This window comes from Hyaena hyaena, unplaced genomic scaffold (genome assembly GCF_003009895.1).
Source record: "Hyaena hyaena isolate Hyena2069 unplaced genomic scaffold, ASM300989v1 scaffold_510, whole genome shotgun sequence".
Classification (NCBI taxonomy): domain Eukaryota; kingdom Metazoa; phylum Chordata; class Mammalia; order Carnivora; family Hyaenidae; genus Hyaena; species Hyaena hyaena.
Window position 1 is genome coordinate 1,324,093 of NW_024081141.1, and position 18,822 is coordinate 1,342,914.

Genomic DNA, 18,822 nt, shown 5'->3' on the forward strand with positions numbered 1-18,822 from the left:
GGCTGTGACAAATCTCCCAGCCAAGGTCTTTCTGGGGATAATTTGGTCAGGCTAATTATCCCATGTTAATTAGATAAGACTCAAATTACATGAGCAAGCCTTGCAAGCCCAGCACTTTGGGGATTTTCAAGTTACTTACCTGGTGTCTCTGATTTTGCTGGGAGAAAATGATTCTTTGCTCCCAGGCAAACTAAACCCACAAATTAGGGCAGTGGCTCCCTCCTGAGCCTTATAAAGGGGGAGCCCAAGATTGTAGGCTGGTGAATTGCATCTCAGCTAAGGTTTAGTGTGTTAGTCCATCTCTCTGGCCTCCCCAGCATGAACCGCCAGTTCACCTACAAGTCGGGAGCCGCCACCAAGGGGGGCTTCAGCGGCTGCTCAGCAGTGCTCTCAGGGGGCAGCTCATCCTGCTACCGGGCAGGGGGCAAAGGGCTCAGTGGGGGCTTCGGAAGCCGGAGCCTCTACAGCCTTGGGGGCACCCGGAGCATCTCCCTCAACATGGCCAGCAGCAATGGGCGGGCCGGGGGCTATGGGTGTGGTCGAAGCCGGGCCAGTGGCTTTGCCGGCAGTATGTTTGGCAGTGTGGCCCTCGGGCCTGCGTGTTCGACCGTGTGCCCTCCAGGGGGCATCCACCAGGTCACTATCAACAAGAACCTCCTGGCCCCCCTCAACGTGGAGCTGGACCCTGAGATCCAGAAAGTGTGCAGTCAAGAGCGGGAGCAGATCAAGGCTCTGAACAACAAGTTCGCCTCCTTCATCGACAAGGTGGGACTTTTGGAACAAGCCAAGCATAGATCCCCTTCCTTCTTCTACCTTTGCTGCCCTCAGGGGGCTTCCTGTCTGAGACAGACACCTCCCCAAGATGCAGACACATCAAGAACAGGGTAGGGAAGAACTGGACAAACCCAGACATCAGGACTGAGGGTGGGAGTGGTCCGAGAAGGGGCAGGAGGAGGCAGGAGCTTGGTTTGGGAACGTTTCCAAGAGGCAGGGGAAGTAGCCTCTGAGTTGAGAAGTAGGAGAATGACAGTTTATGAAACTAGGAAGCCAGACAAAGAAGAGGCCCATCACAGCCAAAGATTTCTATAAAGCCATGAGACCCAATCTCTCCTCTCATGGGACCCAGACCAGCTCAAATTCTGGTTGAAAGATGGACTCATAGATTATAATACACCCAACCTATGAGGTGAGACATATGGGGAGGAGTGATGCACTAGAGCAGTGGTCCTCAACAGTGCTCCCCGAACCAACAGCGTCAGCATCAGCTACCTGTAGAAATGCACATTCTCAGGCCCTGCCTCCTATCTATTAAATCACAAGCAGTGGGGCCCAGGAGCCCCCAGGTAACTCTGATGCCCACTTGAGTTCAAGAACCCCTGAGGAAAAAAGGGGTAGCAGGGCCTTGAGAATTAGAGACTTCCTGAGCACAGGGGAGCAGGGGAAGCTCACCAGGGGTGGCAATGAGTAGGGTAGCAAAGCATGAATAGGGGTTCACTGGATGGAGGTGGGGAAAAGAAACCTAGAGAGAGGAAGGAGCCCCATGTAGCATGGTAGGATTCATCCGGAGAATGGGGGAGAACTTGGTTTTGTGTGAGTATCAGGTGAGTGGTAGAGGAGGCAGGGGGTGGGCACATGGTGAGGAGCACAAGGAGAAATTTGGACTGGACTCTGCAGGTGATGTGGAACCACCAGAACATTATGAGCAAGGGAATGGTATGGTATTTGTAGGCTACAGCTTGAGAATGCTTGTTCTTCCCCTAGAGAAATGCTCAAAGCGACATAGGAGGGCCCAAGATCCCCAATCAACTGAGTGCCTCCCTCCTCCATGATGGTGGAGACAGAGAGCAGACAGAGCACAGGCCAGACCACCAGGCCCTGAGCAGAGGTGCCCAAGAGTGTGAAGGCCAGTACGAGGCCAGCTTACATGTCTCAGGACTTGGCTGCCCATGGACACTGGTCCATTGCAGATTTAGACAGGTATTATAGTGGTAAATGAAGATGATAAGGCCCCGCCCTATATTAGGGGTTTCCCCTAACAAAGAGAAACTCAGTCAGACAAAGGGCCCTGGATGGGGAGGGGTGTGAGGGACCTTTTCTGAGTCCTGAGGCTTATGCTTTAAGAGAATGTAGCATAGGACAACACCGCCACTGTCCAGGAAAGGAAACCTCACAGCCCTCCCTATTAACAGAGTCTCTGTTGATTTTGGCCCCAGGTGCGGTTCCTGGAGCAGCAGAACCAGGTGCTGGAGACCAAGTGGGAGCTGCTGCAGCAGCTGGACCTGAACAACTGCAAGAACAACCTGGAGCCCATCCTCGAGGGCTACATCAGCAACCTGAGGAAGCAGCTGGAGACGCTGTCTGGGGACAGGGTGAGGCTGGACTCGGAGCTGCGGAGCATGCGGGACGTGGTGGAGGACTACAAGAAGAGGTGAGCACAGCCCCACAACCAGGCTGACCGACCTGCCAGAGCTGGGCTTTCCCAGCAGGCACTGGGTCACATGCTCAGGGACATTGAGCTTGGGTGACAGTGGACCATCCTGAGTTCCCCTGCCTCGGCAAGATGAGGGCCCTCTCTGGGTGAATGGGCAGTCTGGACAGTGGGTAGTCAGCCTCTCAGGCTGTGGCAGTGCTGTCCTGGCAAGTGGCCACCTCCATGGCACACTCCCTCCTGCTCCCCACTTGAGAGAGCTTCTCAGATCCTAAGCTCCCTCAAAGGTCTCCCAAGTTCCCAGAAAACACCCCTCTCCCAAACCAGCAAGTCAGGGAGTTGGAGTTTCTCTCATTTTATTTAGGTCCTGGACATTCGGGCCATGCTCTTTTTCCTGTCTGGGGGGATAGTTCTAGGTTCCTTAAGACTCATGCTTTGGGATGGGGTAAAGTTACTAGCAAGGGTGTCAGGCAGCTGGAGTGATGCAAGAGTCATGGCTAAAAGGGGTAGCAGCATGTTCCTGTGATTTGGACACTGAATGGGAGGAGGAAGAACCTAGTTACTCCCCAGGCATCAGGGAGAAACCAGACACAAAATTATCCTGTCCCCTGGCCAGAGTCACTTTCAAACCCTGTCTGAAAATTCTGGCCAAGTAGTCTTAGTGAGTTGGACAGATTTGCAAAGACGTAGAATAATACCTGCTAAAAGATACATAGAGTGGGCACCTTTTTTCTGCTTTCGTGATGAGAACACACACACATACCTTGCTCATGAGATGCTTTTCCTATAGGTATGAGGAGGAAATTAACAAGCGCACAACTGCTGAGAATGAATTTGTGGTGCTTAAGAAGGTGAGGAGGAGGTGCATATGCCTGTCACCTGGGCGGTAGAGTGTGGAGGGTGGGAGAGGTAGCAGATAGGAGACTGAGGCCTGTGCTCCTTGTAGAATGACCAGGACCTAAAGTGCCAGAAGAAGATGGAAGGATGTGTTGCTTGGGACATCTTGGGACACCTTGATATTTACTTAGAATACATTGCCTTGTCAGCTCTTTATATTTGGTGTGAGTGGGTAGGAGCCCAGATGTAGATAGCCCATGCCCAGGTCATGTCCACTTTGGCTTGGGGAAAAGGACATGCTTTGCAAAGGGCTCCAGGCTTACCTTCCAGCTCTGCCTGTCTCTGACAAAGCTCTGTGTCTGCCCTGGGCTCTGACTGCTGAATGACCCCCTTGGGAGATAGCTCTCCTTCCTGTACTCTCTCTTTGAGAAATAGAGGGAAAAACAAGATTCCATTTTGGATGGGGTCACAGAGGAGTTCCAGAGGCTCTCAGTGAGTCTTGGGTGGAAGTTATGTTCCCGCCCCTGAGTCTTCACTCCATTCCCTGGGGGCAGCTTGTCTCAGTGTTGGTGCTTGGATGTCAGTTCCTGGGAGAACCCTGTCTGGGCTTGAAGAGGGCAATATCAAGGGGTCTCTGGGTTCCTTTAGGATGTGGATGCGGCTTACATGAGCAAGGTGGAACTGCAAGCCAAGGTGGATGCCCTGGATGGAGAAATCAAGTTCTTCAAATGTCTGTACGAAGGGGTAAGACTCCATCCCCCAGCCCCATCCCTAACCCTGTCTTTTGGAAGGACAGACATGTGAATGAGTGGTTACTCATTCCTTAGTAACTTTAACAGCCCAGGAGATGCCCAGGGGAGTGTAGATCAAAGGAAAGAGTGACATCTATCCTGCTGCCTCCAAACTGATGTGTACCATCAGTCCAAGCCTGGGACGCCCAGTCACGGTCTCACTTCTTTGAGGAAGCCATGGGTCCTTGATACACTGGTGTTCAGCCAAGGATATTCTCATATCTGTCTTCTCTCTGCCACTTGGAGTGTCTCCCTGGGTCTTGAGGAATCTCCAGGGATGAATGTGGGGAGTCCTCACACCCTTTCTACTACCTCTGATCATCTGGCTTAAAGCCTGAGCCTGTTGGCCAAGCATATGTGGGCTCCTGTGTCCTTAGGGCCTCTTGTGTGGTGGCCAGGCTGTTTCCCCTCTATATTCTTTACTCCTTGCTGGGAGCCACACCAGTCTCTCTGGATGGCAGTCACAGCAAGGAAATGGCAGTGTTTGCACAGCTCCTGCCATGAGAAATGAAAACTGGTATCTCTTTCTGCTACTATTGGCTCATGTTGGAAATAAGCCTACTGGTATTGACCAGGCCTTACAATATTCCATATCAGACTGATATTCTGAACACAGATACCTCATAAGGAAAAGCATATTCCTGCCTTTACAAAAGAGATTTTAGATAAAAGCTCTAAGGATAATTGTCAAAAGACTCTTCCTATGGGCCTTGCAGATCCAAGACTTAGATAATAAAGGGGGTTAAGAACACAAGAGTTACAACTGAGCCTGGCCCTGAGACAAAGAGCCTAATTTAGAGTTAAGGAACAGATAAGGGCAGAACTGAAGTTAATACTTACACCTTTTCTAACTGGTGATGTATGGCAGTCCCTTCCCCAAGGCCTACTTTCTGCACACACCCTCCCTTACAAGGGTGGCTGGGATGAAGATAGGTAAGAGTAGCTAAAACATAACCCAAAAACAAAGGCTGACACATTTAGGGCCTCCATGGTGTTTACACATTCAGCATGAAGTCAAAAAGGTTTCCACAAACAACTTTTAACCAGTTTATTTTTTATTTTTTTGAAATCTTCCATATTAATTTATTTTAGAGTATTTTTTTTACAAATAGTTTATTGTCAACTTAGTTTCCACATAACACTCAGTGCTCATCCCCACAGGTGCCCTCCTCCATGCCTATCCCTTCTCCCCCCCACATCCATCAGTCCTCAGTTTTTGTCAGCATTCAAGAGTCTCTCATGGTTTGCCTCTTTCCTTTTCCCCCACCATTTCCTCCCTTCTTCTCCCCCTTGTTCCTCCGTCAAGTTCCACCTAATCCTCCTATACGCGCAAACATATGGTATTTGTCCTTCTCTGCCTGACTTATTTCGCTCAGCATAACACCCTCAAGTTCCATCCATGTTGCTACACATGGCCAGATTTCATTCTTTCTCATTGCCATGTAGTATTCCATGGTATAGATAAACCACATCTTCTTGATCCATTCGTCCATTGATGGACACTTAGGCTCTTTCCATGTTTTGGCTATTGTGGAGAGTGCTGCTATGAACATGGGGGTACATGTGCCCCTATGCATCAGCATTTATCCCTTGGGTAAATTCCTAGCAGTGCTATTGCTGGGTCCTAGGGGAGTTCTATTGTTAGTTTCCTGAGGAACCTCCACACTGTTTTCCAGAGGGGCTGTACCAGTTTACATTCCCACCAACAGTGTAGGAGGGTGCCCACTTCTTAACCAGTTTAAAAACATTCGTCCTCTTGTGAGCCAGACAGAATGACTCTTAGCCCATCTATACGCTTAACCTTTGACCTAACCTTAGCGTTATTAACTTAGAAAAAATATGTATCCTGTCTTTTACTAAGAATACTCTGTTATAAGATTTACTTAACCTCACTATAATTGGAATAGTTCTGCAAGGATATTTCTATAAAACCTGCTTCTGTACACTTTCCAAAGCATCTTATCACAAAGAGTTATCCATTGTAAAAATTACTTTTTATGATGTCATGCTATCGTTTGACCTATAAATAAAGACACCAAAACCAACAGGACAGAGATGGCTGCCTGGTGATCAGAAAGAATCTCGGGGCTCTTTCTCTCTCTCTCTCTCTCTCTCTCACCAACACCGTCCATCCTTCAGGGACCCTTGGACCTGCTGGAGCTGGCATCCAGCAACTCCTGACCTGTCTCAAGTGACAGATAGATGTTTTCTATCTGTTTTTTATCTGTTCAGGCTGTTTTCTTCCTGGGATGTTTCCAATTCATTCACCAGTTTTCAGATGTGGTATTGAAACATCTGGGCTGGGGGACTTTGGGGAATACAGCTTGTTTCTACTTGGCGGGGGAAAGTCTAGGGGCTCTCCTGCTATGAAAGCGTCATCACCTTGGCCTTCCTCCATCCACAAATGGCATTTCATGCTTCCTTCTTTCCCATGTAGGAGGTTGCTCAGATCCAGTCCCACATCAGTGACACATCTGTCATCCTGTCCATGGACAACAACCGCAGCCTGGACCTGGATAGCATCATCACAGAGGTCCGTGCCCAGTATGAGGAGATCGCCATGAAGAGCAAGGCAGAGGCTGAGGCGCTGTACCAGACCAAGGTGGGCTGAACACTTCCTCAGAGTCCATGGCTCACCACGGCCCACAAATTTTTTGGGAGCAAAGCACTCTCCTGGGTTCTGGGGTACACCCAAAGGGAGGAGAAGATAAGACTGCGGCAACCATTGACAGACACCCAGAGCTGAGTGCCAATGAATGTGGTACAGAGTCCTTGATGCTGGGGTGACAGAGGTTAGGGGACCAGGTGGGATAGGTCAGGACTGACTTCCTGAAGGCTGAAGGGTTTGAACTGAGGGGAGGAAACATGGGTAGTTAGCATCTCAACTCCTTCATTAATTACAATAAATTAGGGGGTCTCTTGAATGTGATCTGAGATCAGGTAATCCCTACCTTTCATTCAAGTCCAATTACAAGGATAAAGGGGGAGTATGATCTTAACTCCTCTAATGGGTCATGGGTGGGGAAATGATTCTTTAGATAATTTGGTTTCTCAGATCAGATGGCAATTTCCTAATTGTTCCTTGCTGTTTATCAGGTTCTTTCTCAGGGGAAATTCACACACTTGAGACCTTATCTTGTCTCTCCCTCTGCCTCCTTGCTATCATAGGGACAGAAAGATGTGGTCAGCAGGGGTGGGAGGAAAGGAAGGAGGTCCAAGCAACACAGGCCAGGGCTGCTTGATAAATGTTCAAACCCAAGTCTCCAGTTCCCGAGTTCCTCCATGTGACTGCTGCAAGCCAGTGTCAGTGACGGCCATGTGGCCCAGGTACTCTGGATTGTCAGTGGCCAGTGCTTAACCCCAGGCTCCTTACAGAAGAATTAGGCAAGTATATACAGAAGTGAGTTTTGGATCCTTTGCTGTATAGGGGTTATCCATACCTGCAAGTCTCTAATTGGAGGTAAGCACTTACTGACCAAAGTTTCATTAGTGTAGTTCTAGCAACAGGATTAGAAGTTTCTTCAAAGATGAAGAAGGAAGGGATCAGGGCATTTAAGTAATTTGCCATGGTCACTTATCTAGAAAGTAACAAAGCTGGATTTGAATCTAGATGATTGACTACCAATTCCACAGTGTTCAGACAAAAAATTAGGACATGACTCTGTTAAGAGGAATTTATAGTGAAAGCTTGGGGTGGGCAGGGAGCAGAGTGGAGAAGGATACTTACCTGTTTGAGTCAGAAGGAGACTGTTTGGTGTCAGAACTGAGGAAATTAGTGTCTCCTTTCCTGTTGGTTTGTAGGGAGGACCATCCTCTTCACATAGCCTTGCAGAGAAGCAGGGAAGTCCTGCCCCAGTGTTTATCATCCCAAGATCAGTACCAAAGATAGAACACAGGAACATAGTGAGAAGCCTTTCTGTCTTCCAGGGAACCTGACGTTTTTAAGAGGAATCATAACTCTATGGCCTTGTTAGGGTCAGATATGACAACCAACAAGGCCAACCACCAGTTACACAGAGAGAAGCAGTGCACAGCCACTAGAGTTCTGAGTGTTACACTTTTCCAAGTTTCTCATAAGCCAGATTCTGGGGTAGAACTAAAATACTCTTCTGTTGACTGTTCAATGGATGACATCAAGGCAGGAGTGTAGATGACCTCAAATTCATGGCTAGTGGTGTTGGACTAGCAGAATCTACAACTACTACCACCATCAGACAGGCAGACAACAGGCAGACAGACAGACAGACAGACACACACACACACACAATGTTCCTCCATGCCCAGAAACAGTTCCAGTAGCCCAGGGCCCAGCTGAGCTATGAAGGGGAAGTCACAGAGAATACAGGTCCCTGTCATCCAGTCATGCTAAGTCTGATGGGGAAGACACAGAAAGGTGTGCTTTAAGTACAGTATGGTAAGATCTATGGACTGGAGTGGTAGGGAGTACCCAGAAGTACACCCAATCAAGGAAGATCAAGGAAGACCTTCTGGAGGAAGCCACTGTGCTTTGGATAAGTTGGAACTAGCTAGGGAAAAAGGGAAATGGATGAGGAAGTGTTTCCCAGGCAGAGGCAGAGACTGGAGAGCACAGGGACATTTAGGGAACAGTTCAGCACAGGTGTAGTGGCAGGTAGATGATGGGCAGGGGTAGTGAAAGGTAAGTCTGGAGAGACTGGTGGATGTAAATCTCAAAGCACCTTGATGCCATGCTCATGGTTTGAATTTGACCTTGACTTTGAAGGGCTATCGGTAGAGGAGTGTCATAGTTGGAGTCGTGTGTTATAAAGTTGCAGTGTGGAAAGCAAAACGCTTTCAACAGTCTTTGTGGCCAAATGTAACCTTCAGTGAGATAACTGTGCTTAAGGCAAACAAATAAATCCCACGAACAGATAGATGTTTGAGTGGGAGGCTGTTGACAGGCCTGGTGAAGTTGGGGACCCCTACCCACCTCCGTCACATTCTGAAGGCAAAGGCATAGTCTGCCAGGCTGACTTTGCCCTCTGTCTCTCTAGTTCCAGGAGCTCCAGCTAGTAGCCAGCCGGCATGGGGATGACCTCAAACACACCAAGAACGAGATCTCCGAACTGACTCGGCTTATCCAACGGCTGCGCTCAGAGATTGAGAGTGTGAAGAAGCAGGTGAAAAGGCTTTGGGGGTTCCCGGCTCACTCTCAAGGGAGGCGTGAACTGCCTATCACACATCCTCTCCCAGGCCCCTCTCTCACTCTTCATCCTTCATCTCAGAACCCACTTTCTTAAATGGAGCCCTGGTCTCATTCTCCACACTTACCTCCCATCTGAAGTCTGGAATGATTGCAAGGGCCTTTTCAGAAAGCCAAGTGGCTGAGAGTAAAAATCCTCCCTGACCCAGTTGATGGGACTCTATCACCATGGATGTGGCTTTGCTGTAGGAATTGGGACCAGGCAAAGGAGGGTCTGACCACAGTGAACACATTGGGGATGAGAGGTGAAGTGAGGCTCAGAGTGCCTGCCCTAGAATTCAGGGAAAAATGCTACCTCCTGCCCCGCAGTGCTCTAACCTGGAGACGGCCATCGCCGATGCTGAGCAGCGGGGTGACAGCGCCCTGAAGGACGCCCGGGCCAAGCTGGACGAGCTGGAGGCCGCCCTGCACCAGGCCAAGGAGGAGCTGGCCCGAATGCTGCGCGAGTACCAGGAGCTCATGAGCACGAAGCTGGCCCTGGACGTGGAGATCGCCACCTACCGCAAGCTGCTGGAGGGCGAAGAGTGCAGGTGGGTGGTGGGAGGGGTCTTAGAGTGTTAGAGCTGGAAGAACTTTTGGACTTTTCTGACTCAGTGTCTCAGAGTGTGGGAGAGGTTGCTGGGGTGGCTGGAGATGCTTTTCAGGTCCTGACAAACATAGCTTTTAAACAGCATCTGGTCAGTTACTGAGACAGCGATCGCCTTTACAGTTTTCCTGTGATTCTCCAGACCATGATAGGGAGAAAGTCTCAAGGTGGTGCTGTTGTGTCTTTAACCCCGCTCTGACCGTTGCAAATATCCCTGTAAGTAAAGAGACACGAGATCCCAGGTTCAGAGCCTCTAGCAGACAGCAAATTTTTTTTTTTAATTTTTTAAATTTTTTAAAAATTTATTTCTAGGAGAGAGAGAGAGAGAGAGACAGCGTGAGCAGGGGAGGGTCAGAGAGAGAGGGAGTCACAGACTGAAACAGGCTCCAGGCTCTGAGCTGGCAGTCAGCACAGAGCCCGACGCGGGGCTCGAATCCACGAACCGCGAGATCATGACCTAAGCAAAAGTCGGACGCTTAACCGACTAAGCCACCCAGGCGCCCCTAGACAGCAAATTCTTAAGTTGCTTTATTTACATCATATTTATTTTTACTGTAACTATTTTTTTTTTTATCCTTTTTGGTCAGGTGGTGTTGGTTTTCTATTTACCCTGGTGAAAGAAAACTTCTTTAAATTTTTTTTAAGTTTATTTATTTTGAGAGAGAGAGAGACAAAGAGAGAGTGAGAGCATGTGAGTGGGATAGGGGCAGAGAGAGAGAGGGAGAGAGAACCCAAAGCAAGCTCTGCACTGTGAGCACAGAGCCTGATGTGGGGTTCCATCTCACAAAACCATGAGATGATGACCTGAGCTGAAGCCAAAAGTTGGACGCTTAACAGACCAAGCCACCTAGGAGCCCCATAAAACTTCTTTTTAAGAGAAATGCATTTTTTGGTATAAAAGGCAAAGGCCATGAAAGATACTAAATATATAACAGTGTCAGTTGTACAGGGTCATAGCCAGTCAGAAGGGTGGTACATGAAACACTGACATGTGAAAAGCTTGTTCTAGTCGAGCATCATTGTAGTGCTGAGACTCACAGAGGAGAAGTTAGTGGGCCTAAACTCAGACGGTTAGTTCCTTAGTGGCACCTTCTGATGCAGATATTTCCACATGTGTATTTATTCAGGCAGTAGAAGAAATGGGATAAAGAGAAACCCAGAGGAGGGGCCCTGAGAGGTGTTGTTGTTATTGGGGGCCCCAAGTTTGCAGGTTGGCACGTGTCTGACGTGGGAAGGGTAGACTGTGTCGGGGTGGGGGGGAGGTGCAAAGCATAGAGACATGCAGGTGCACTGACGCCATCTGGCCGGCTGAGGGGCTCGTGGAGGCGGGGCTCGTGTGGCTGAGGATTTCAAGCTGCGGTATGGGGAACTTGGGTTCCAAGCATTGGCGATTCACCTACGCTTTTCCCTCTGCACAGGATGTCTGGAGAATACACCAACTCTGTGAGCATTTGTGAGTATTCCATGCCTCTGAGGGAATATTTGTAGCCTGTTAATGAGCACAGAGTAAATGGGTGCCAGCCACCAGGCCCCCATGGAGCATCCTGGGCTCTGACTGGTACGTCACCTGGTCACAGCCTCCTTCCTTGCTGAGACCTGTCCTCTCTTCCTCGGTGGAGGTCCCACTGCCAGCCTCCCATCACATTCTGATCCCTCACATTTCCTATGTCCCCAGAGATCTCACCTATGCTGGGACAAAGCTCTCAGCCCACCCTTTTCTGCCTCCCCCCACCCCCACCCCAGTTTCCTGTGTGATGGAAGCTGTGAGCAGGAAAAGCCCACCTCCTGAGACCAGAGAGCAGAGACCGGTGCTCCGCACACTGTGCGCCACCAGTGTGAGTGCAGGCTCCACAGCGGTCAGCTCGGTCTCCTTCTAAGACAGGCCAGCAAAACCTTCCCTAAATCAAGCAGTCAGGGAATTCTTTGAAAAAAATGAAGAGTGTGTTCTCAAGTTAAATGCAAGCCCTACTGGCTTATGTGATGCTTTAGGGGAAGCTCTTGCTATTCCTCTTTGTTCAGAGAAGGAGAAGGTGCCCGATTTGGGGGTCCTGTAGAATCTGGGCTGTTTTTCCAGTGCTTGAGCTGCTCAGGAGTTGAGGATATATCATTAGAGTCCACAGTTGATGTGAAGGGTTTGTTAAGAGGGAGACATTTAAGCTAACTGTGGGTGGGAGATTGGAGGGGACTTGGTGTCACCCCTCTCCTAGGACATACACTTATCGCTCCTCCCTCCACCCCCCACAGCGGTCATCAGCAGCACCTCGGCCGGGACCACGGGCACAGGAGCGGGCTTTGGTTTCAGCGGTTCCGGCGCCTTCGGTTTCCGGCCCAGCTCTGTCTCGGGGGGCTACGGCATGCTGTTGGGGGGCTGTGTCACTGGCAGCGGGAACTTCAGCCCCCGCGGGGAGACCAAAACCAGGCTGGGCAGTGCAAATGAATTCAAGGACCCCCAGGGGAAGACCTCAGCTCTGAGCTCCCCCACCAAGAAAACCACAAGATAAAGTGAAGATGCATTTCCCCACCAACCGACTGACCCTGCTTTCCTCTGGACTCCCTTCTCCAGGAAACTCCTGCGTCACATTTATTGTCGTCTCCTTCTTGCTTCTCCTTGCCACTGACTTTTCCTCTCTTCCACCTCCTGCCTTGTTCTTCCTTCGTCTAGAATCTGGAGTCTAGCCCTTCCTTCTGCCTCCATCCTGAGAGACCCCCTAACTCAGCCTCCCCATCCGGAAGCCAATGATGAAGACCCAAATCTTTCCCTAGCCTGCATGCCTCCCTGCAGAGGAAGGTCTCTCTCAGCAGTCACCCCCTTCACGGGAGTTATTTGGCTACATGCTGCACGGGTTCATGGGATTACAAGGCCACCGATGGACCCACAGAGACTGTCTCCTGTTACATCAACACCCACTCAGGTCCCACACCAAGTAATGGGCTCTATCTTGCATGGCCCCTGCACGTATATAGAGCTGGGAGTAGCCCTGGAGATGAGTCTTATCAACAAAGGGATTTGTGCCCTCAATATGTGAGTTCCTGTCCTTGTTCAGGTCTTACTTCTCTGTTTCCCGCATTTCACCAATAAAATTAATAAAATTCATGCAGGACGAGGCTGCTTCTGTCTCCTAAGGGAATCCTCATTTCAGACCACATATTTGCTATATGTGGAGGTAAATGACCTGAAACCCGGGGCATGGAGCTGTGGTGCATAGCACTCCAAAGTATCTTTTATTTATTAAAAAAAATTTCTTTAGCATTTATTTACTTATGAGAGATAGAGAGTGAGCAGGGGAAGGGAAGAGAGAGAGCGAGACACAGAATCCAAAGCCGGATCCAGTCTCTGAGCTGGCTGTCAGCAGAGAGCCCAATGTGGGCTTGAACTCATGAACCAAGAGATCATGACCAGAGCCGAAGTCAGATGCTTAACCGACTGAGCCAGCCAGGCACCCTACAAAGTATCTTTTAATCTGCGAGAAAGATCCTTGCGCCTACCACAGGATCCCACTGGATTTTGTGATATTCCCTAGTCATCTATGACCCCTTCCCCAGCAACCACGCCTTCGAGTCACGTTTTTCTCAGGCCAGTATTCCAGTGCACGGGCAATCTTTAAAAACATGCAGATTGTCAGCAGGAGGAGAGAGGCAACACTTGCTTGTCTTGTGGCAGGATTTAAAATTGGTCAAGAGACAGCAGAAAGCCAGTTCTGGGAAGCCTGGGGCTTGAGTTATGGCTGTTCCCTGTTCTCTGGGAAAAGGCTGAAGTAGAATCTCGTTAAAAATTTTTTTTCAATGTTTGTTTATTTTTGAGAGACAGACAGAGTGCAAGGGAAGGAGAGGCAGAGAGGGAGGCACAGAATCTGAAGCAGGCTCCAAGCTCTGAGCTGTCAGCACAGAGCCTGATGCAGGGCTTTAACTCACAATCATGACCTGAGCAGAAGTTGGATGCTTAACCGACTGAGCTGCCCACATGTCCCTACAGTAGATTCTCTTCAAAGCAATGAGCTATGTTCCCTTGGTCTTTGGTGAAGTGAATGCCTATGTGTAGAAGCCCGTGCCATCTCTGTTACACACACTGCTCAGCTTCCAAAACACCCTTGTGCTGAGAGACTTCTGCTGGGTTCCCAGGCCATGATGATGCTGACAGGATGCAAAGAGCCAGTAAGAGGCTGGCTTTCATTCAGGCTGCGACTCACAGGTACATCTGAACAGGGTCACTGCAGGTTCAGAGAACCCTAGAGTTCAAGTCCATGGCTTTGAATTCAGATTCAGACTCTGCAACTGACTCGGGATTATGAGTAAAGCTCTCAAGAGTTTTGAGCCTCGTTCCTTTAGCTACAAAATAGGCAGACCAGTCACCCCTGGATTATTGTTAAGCCAAAATGAGGCAATGTAAATGTGTCTTATGCAATTCCTGGTACAAAGTTCGTACTTAATAAATGTCAGTGGAAACAGAATCTTGTCCTCAATTTTCTTTGCTCAAAAACTTGACTAAATCTTCTCACTGAAAAGAGGTGTTTAGTGGTGGCAAAGCAATTTATAAGCTCCAAACTTTAAAAAGACCATCTTAGGGGGTGCCTAGGTGGCTCAGTCAGTTAAGCTTCTGGCTTTAGCCCAGGTAATGCTCTCATGGTTTGTGAGTTTGAGCCCCGTGTCAGGCACTGTGCTGACAGCTCAGAGCCTGTAGCCTGCTTTGGATTCTGTGTCTCCTCTCTCTCTACCCCTCCCCAGCTTGCACTCTGTCTCTCTCTGTCTCTCAAAATATAAATAAACACTAAAAAAAAGAGACCATGTCATAAACTATCTGCTAATTTATTTATTGCCCAAAGGAGAATCAGCTGGCAGAATAATTAGTCTCAGGGAATACACTCTTGGGGCCAGTAAAGAACTTGTAATCAGTTCGATGGATATTTCTTGAGTATCTCTTGCATGTACCTGGCACATAGTTAGGGTTGGGGATATAGTGATATGCAAACCTGGTCCCTGCCCTTGATGGTGACATAATGGTAATAAATGTAACTATAACACAGTGGGATAGTGGTTTCAAGACAAGATACAGAGACAGCACAGAGGAGAGTGAGGAGCTCCAGGGAGGTCAGAGAAGGCCACCAGAGGAGTAACAGCAGGTGGAGAGGGAGGAGGCACCGGCCCTGGGGCCTGGGGAGGGCGGCACTAGCCGCCTCAGAGAGGCCCTCTCAATCTGCTGCAGAGCTGGGATTTTACACCATAGTGCTCATGGGAGAAGCTAACACCTTGAGTGTCAGACAGACCCAGGTTTGAGTCCCCCTCTGCCACTCACTATGTGACTTAGGCAAAATACTTCTGCTCCATGAGTCTTAGTGTCTTTATCGGTATAAAGAAGTTAATAATAGAAGTTCCTGGGGCGCCTGGGTGGCTCAGTCGGTTAAGCGTCTGGCTTCGACTCAGGTCATGATCTCACAGTTTGCGGGTTCGAGCCCCACGTTGGGCTCTGTGCTGACAGCTCGCTCAGAGCCTGGAGACTCTCTTCTGATTCTGTGTTCTCTCTCTCTGACCCTCCCCTGCTTATGCTGTCTCTCTCTCTCTCTAAAATAAATAAATCGTTAAATATTTAAAAAAAAAGAAAGAAAGAAAAAAAAATAGAAGTTCCTACATAAAGTTGTCATGAGAATTAAGTTTAATTAAAGAATGCATGAGAACCATTTTACTCAATCTCTGGCACATAGTATGTGTTCAATAAATAGTTGCTATTATATCATTGTTACTACTGTCACTCTTAGCATTACTAGGATAGACTAGTCTTTCAAAAAGCCTGAGATGTGAAGGGCAGAAGGTCTGATAGCAATCAGTGAACTAAAGAGAAAAAGCATTGTCTATTAAGAGATATTTCTATCATCCAGCTTCTATGCTTAGATCAGAATATGAACACCGGCTGCCTCAGTGGACAAACCCTGAGGTCTCAGTGTCTTAACTAAACGCACAGAAGTCCAATACCAATTTGGGCAGCAATCCTACATGGTTCTCACAGTGGGTGTCCCACAGACCCACCTACAAGGTGCTTCTGTCTTGTAGCCCTGCCACATGGGACATGTGGCCTCAAGGTTACTTACTGGAAAAGGGGAAAAGAGAGATGAAAGACACACATGAGCTGATAACTGTCTCATCCTAGATGTCACTCACATTTAAGTGGCCAACATGGTCCCAAGTCCCAAACGAACTCGAAAGGAGGCTGGGAAATGAGGACGAGAGGGAGGATACTTGGTGAGTATCGGAAGTCTCTGGTACAACCTTCCGGCATTGGTCACCAGCCCGAAAATTCTTTCCCCCTGAGCAGTGCTGGGATGGTGCTGGCCCGTGTGCCCTGTCCAAGCAAATAACTTTCCTTTGACTTTGACAATGTAATGCTGGGCACAGTGCCATAGACCAGATCAGGCCGCACGCTATAGTAATTATATTTAGTTCTCCTTCATGTTTTTGAGGAGATATTGTAAGACTGTTTGGATTTGGGAAATGTAAGTCTATCTAACGGTGAAATAGAGATAACTTGTTCGATGTGTCTTAAAGCATATTCCTTGAAAACCCTGGTTCCTATAAGACAGCTGGCCCCAAAGAGGGCTCTATGGTCAAACAAAGGCTTGGAAACACACACACACACACACACACACACACACACATACACACACCACATTTTTTTTTTTTTTTAGACAAGAACAGTGCTTTATTTCTGATACTAGAATCAGTCGGCTTCCCTTTCTCCTCTGGTTTTCTTTTTTTAAGTAACTCATCTGTAAAACCATTATATGCTCATATGAGAAAATTTTGAAATGTTAAAAAGTAGAAAAAAAGCCACTTCCCAGTCACCGTCTTTGGAAAACACTGAGTTTGGAGCATCGTTGGTGCAGCTTTCCTAAGTATAGTGATGTATCTAAAAACGTCTTGTAATATGAAGCCTGCTTAACCTTTTTTTTTTTTTTTTAACCCAACAAAGAATCCATTTCCACACTTTTTTTCTACACGATACCTATGAATCTCCTAAGAACTACTGTTCCCGGGCAAAGGAGAGCCAGTTTAATTGTACCATGCTTGCAGAGCCTTGCTTTGAGGATCTGTCTGTCCGTCCTTTGTTGTTGAGCTCTGGTTTCCAAGGTGATGCTTCTAGCATAGGCTACCAAAGCAGGAGTTGCTCCCACCCAGAACTAATGGCAGAGGTAGTCACCGGAGCCCGAGATGACAGTATGCTGCTTTCAGAGGCAGCTCCAATGCGAAGCCCTCCTCCCAGACCTCAGCTACCTTTTGATCTGCCCACATCCCTATGCATCCCATGCCTTCAAAATGCCACTTTTGTCTCTCCATAATCTGTAAGGAAGGTGAGCCTGGGGCTTCAGGAGGTCCTGATTCATCCTGCCAGTCAGCCCCTCATGGGAAGTTAAGAAAAGGTCATCCTGCCTGTTGCCTGACCCCGGGCAGAAGTGGCTTGGTTCCAGATGCACCGGCTCAACTCCTTAGAAAGTTTCCAGAAAAAAAGGACACTTCAAAGGCTCCCTTTGAAAGCTCATCCTATGTAAGTTTCTCTTGTTTCAATACTTCTTGTTTCCTCTCTTCTATTCTCAATGGTCAGAGTTAATAAACCCTCTCTTGCACTTGTGGGGAAAAAACTGGCTACATTTATGGGGCGTAGGAAACAATCTCAAGAAATAATGGAAAACATAACCTTGAACTTCTCGAAGGGCTTGCTGGTCACCCGGCTTCATTGGCAGTGCCCCTCCCCTCTCCAGAGGGAATAGACTGTGATGTTTCCCCTGAGGCAGCATAGAGAGCCCACTGTCTTTTCCACCCAGCACATTCCAGACTCCTCTATCTGTTTATCTGTGGCTGGCGCCATGTCTATCACTCACGGATGTCCCCAGAGCCTCGTTCCCTGTGGAGTAAAACGCCTTGGCTGTTATTATGCTCTGTGATTGGTTCAGTGGACGCTGTGTCACTCAATTTCCCCCAGGTACCATCTAGCCACCCCACAAGAGCTCTAAGGGGGAGTCCAGTGTCCAGGATATAACTGAGGGCACAGCAATGAGCCTTGTCCTAAGCACCAGTCAGTTTCACAATAATCCTGAATGTACCTGGGGCCAAGGTTAGGAAGGAGCACCGGTGAGCAGGGGAGGGAAGGGTTAATCCAGAGGGACCTGTTAACCTGATGGTGGAAATGGGACACATACCCAGGACTCAGACAGACTGAGCAATAAGAGTGATGAAGCAGAACCCCACCAGGGTGCCAGAAGAGCACTATGGGAAGGGAGTGTGAGCATGGGAGGGGCAGAAACAGAATCCCAAGCCGACTCAGGCTGTCAGCGCAGAGCCAGATATGGGGCTAGAACTCACCACCTGGAAGATCATGACCGGAGCCAAACCTGAGCTGAAGTCGCCGCTTAACCAACCCACTGATGTACCTAGCTACCCCTGGGAGGGGCTGTTTCTAATAGAAGAGAAGAATAAGAGGCAACTTAAGTTGGAAAAATGAAATTGGGATAGATTGGAAAAGTTATTCTGGGAGTTTATTTGGAATGAAGTTCTAGAATCTAGTTCTTAATTTTTCAGATTGGAGGAGGCTTCCTCAGCCTTTCTCAACTTGTTCTTAATAGTCAGTCACATTTTGATCCAGAATCAGAAATGTCAGGGCAGCAAATGTCCATATCAGAGGTTCCTTGGATGGGATGAATGATCCTCTTCTACTATTAAAGTAAAAGAAAAAAAACCCAATCCCATGAAATACCATCTTCCTAAAGCTTTCCTGTGCCATGTCCTCTAGTATCTCCCTCATTTTTATTCCAGAAATGTTTTTGGCTCTGGCCCAAAGTCCCCCTGCCCCCCAGCTATTGTGACCAGAGCCTTAACTCTGTCATTGGGTCTGGTCATCCTCAACAGACAGAGAATTCCTTGCAGATAGGCCAGAAATTTCTACCCTCTGGGACTTCCTTCCAGGAAGTCAGCACTG

General features: G+C 48.5%; 1 protein-coding gene across 1 annotated transcript; it reads left to right on the plus strand.

Moving 5' to 3' along the window:
* The first annotated feature begins 318 nt into the window (after positions 1-318).
* Positions 319-12,484, plus strand: LOC120247245 (keratin, type II cytoskeletal 73). The gene is made up of 9 exons (XM_039255076.1): positions 319-765; positions 2,214-2,428; positions 3,219-3,279; positions 3,914-4,009; positions 6,494-6,658; positions 9,069-9,194; positions 9,587-9,807; positions 11,282-11,316; positions 12,108-12,484. The coding sequence occupies exons 1-9, from the start codon at positions 319-321 to the stop codon at positions 12,362-12,364; spliced, it is 1,623 nt and encodes a 540-aa protein (XP_039111007.1). The 3' UTR covers positions 12,365-12,484.
* Positions 12,485-18,822: the final 6,338 nt, after the last annotated feature.

Coding starts and splice junctions, on each gene's coding strand:
- LOC120247245 (XM_039255076.1), top strand. CDS start 319: ATGAACCGCCAGTTCACCTACAAGTCGGGAGCCGCCACCAAGGGGGGC. Junction 4,010..6,493: donor TCAAATGTCTGTACGAAGGG/GTAAGACTCCAT, acceptor TTTCCCATGTAG/GAGGTTGCTCAGATCCAGTC. Junction 9,808..11,281: donor CTGGAGGGCGAAGAGTGCAG/GTGGGTGGTGGG, acceptor CCCTCTGCACAG/GATGTCTGGAGAATACACCA.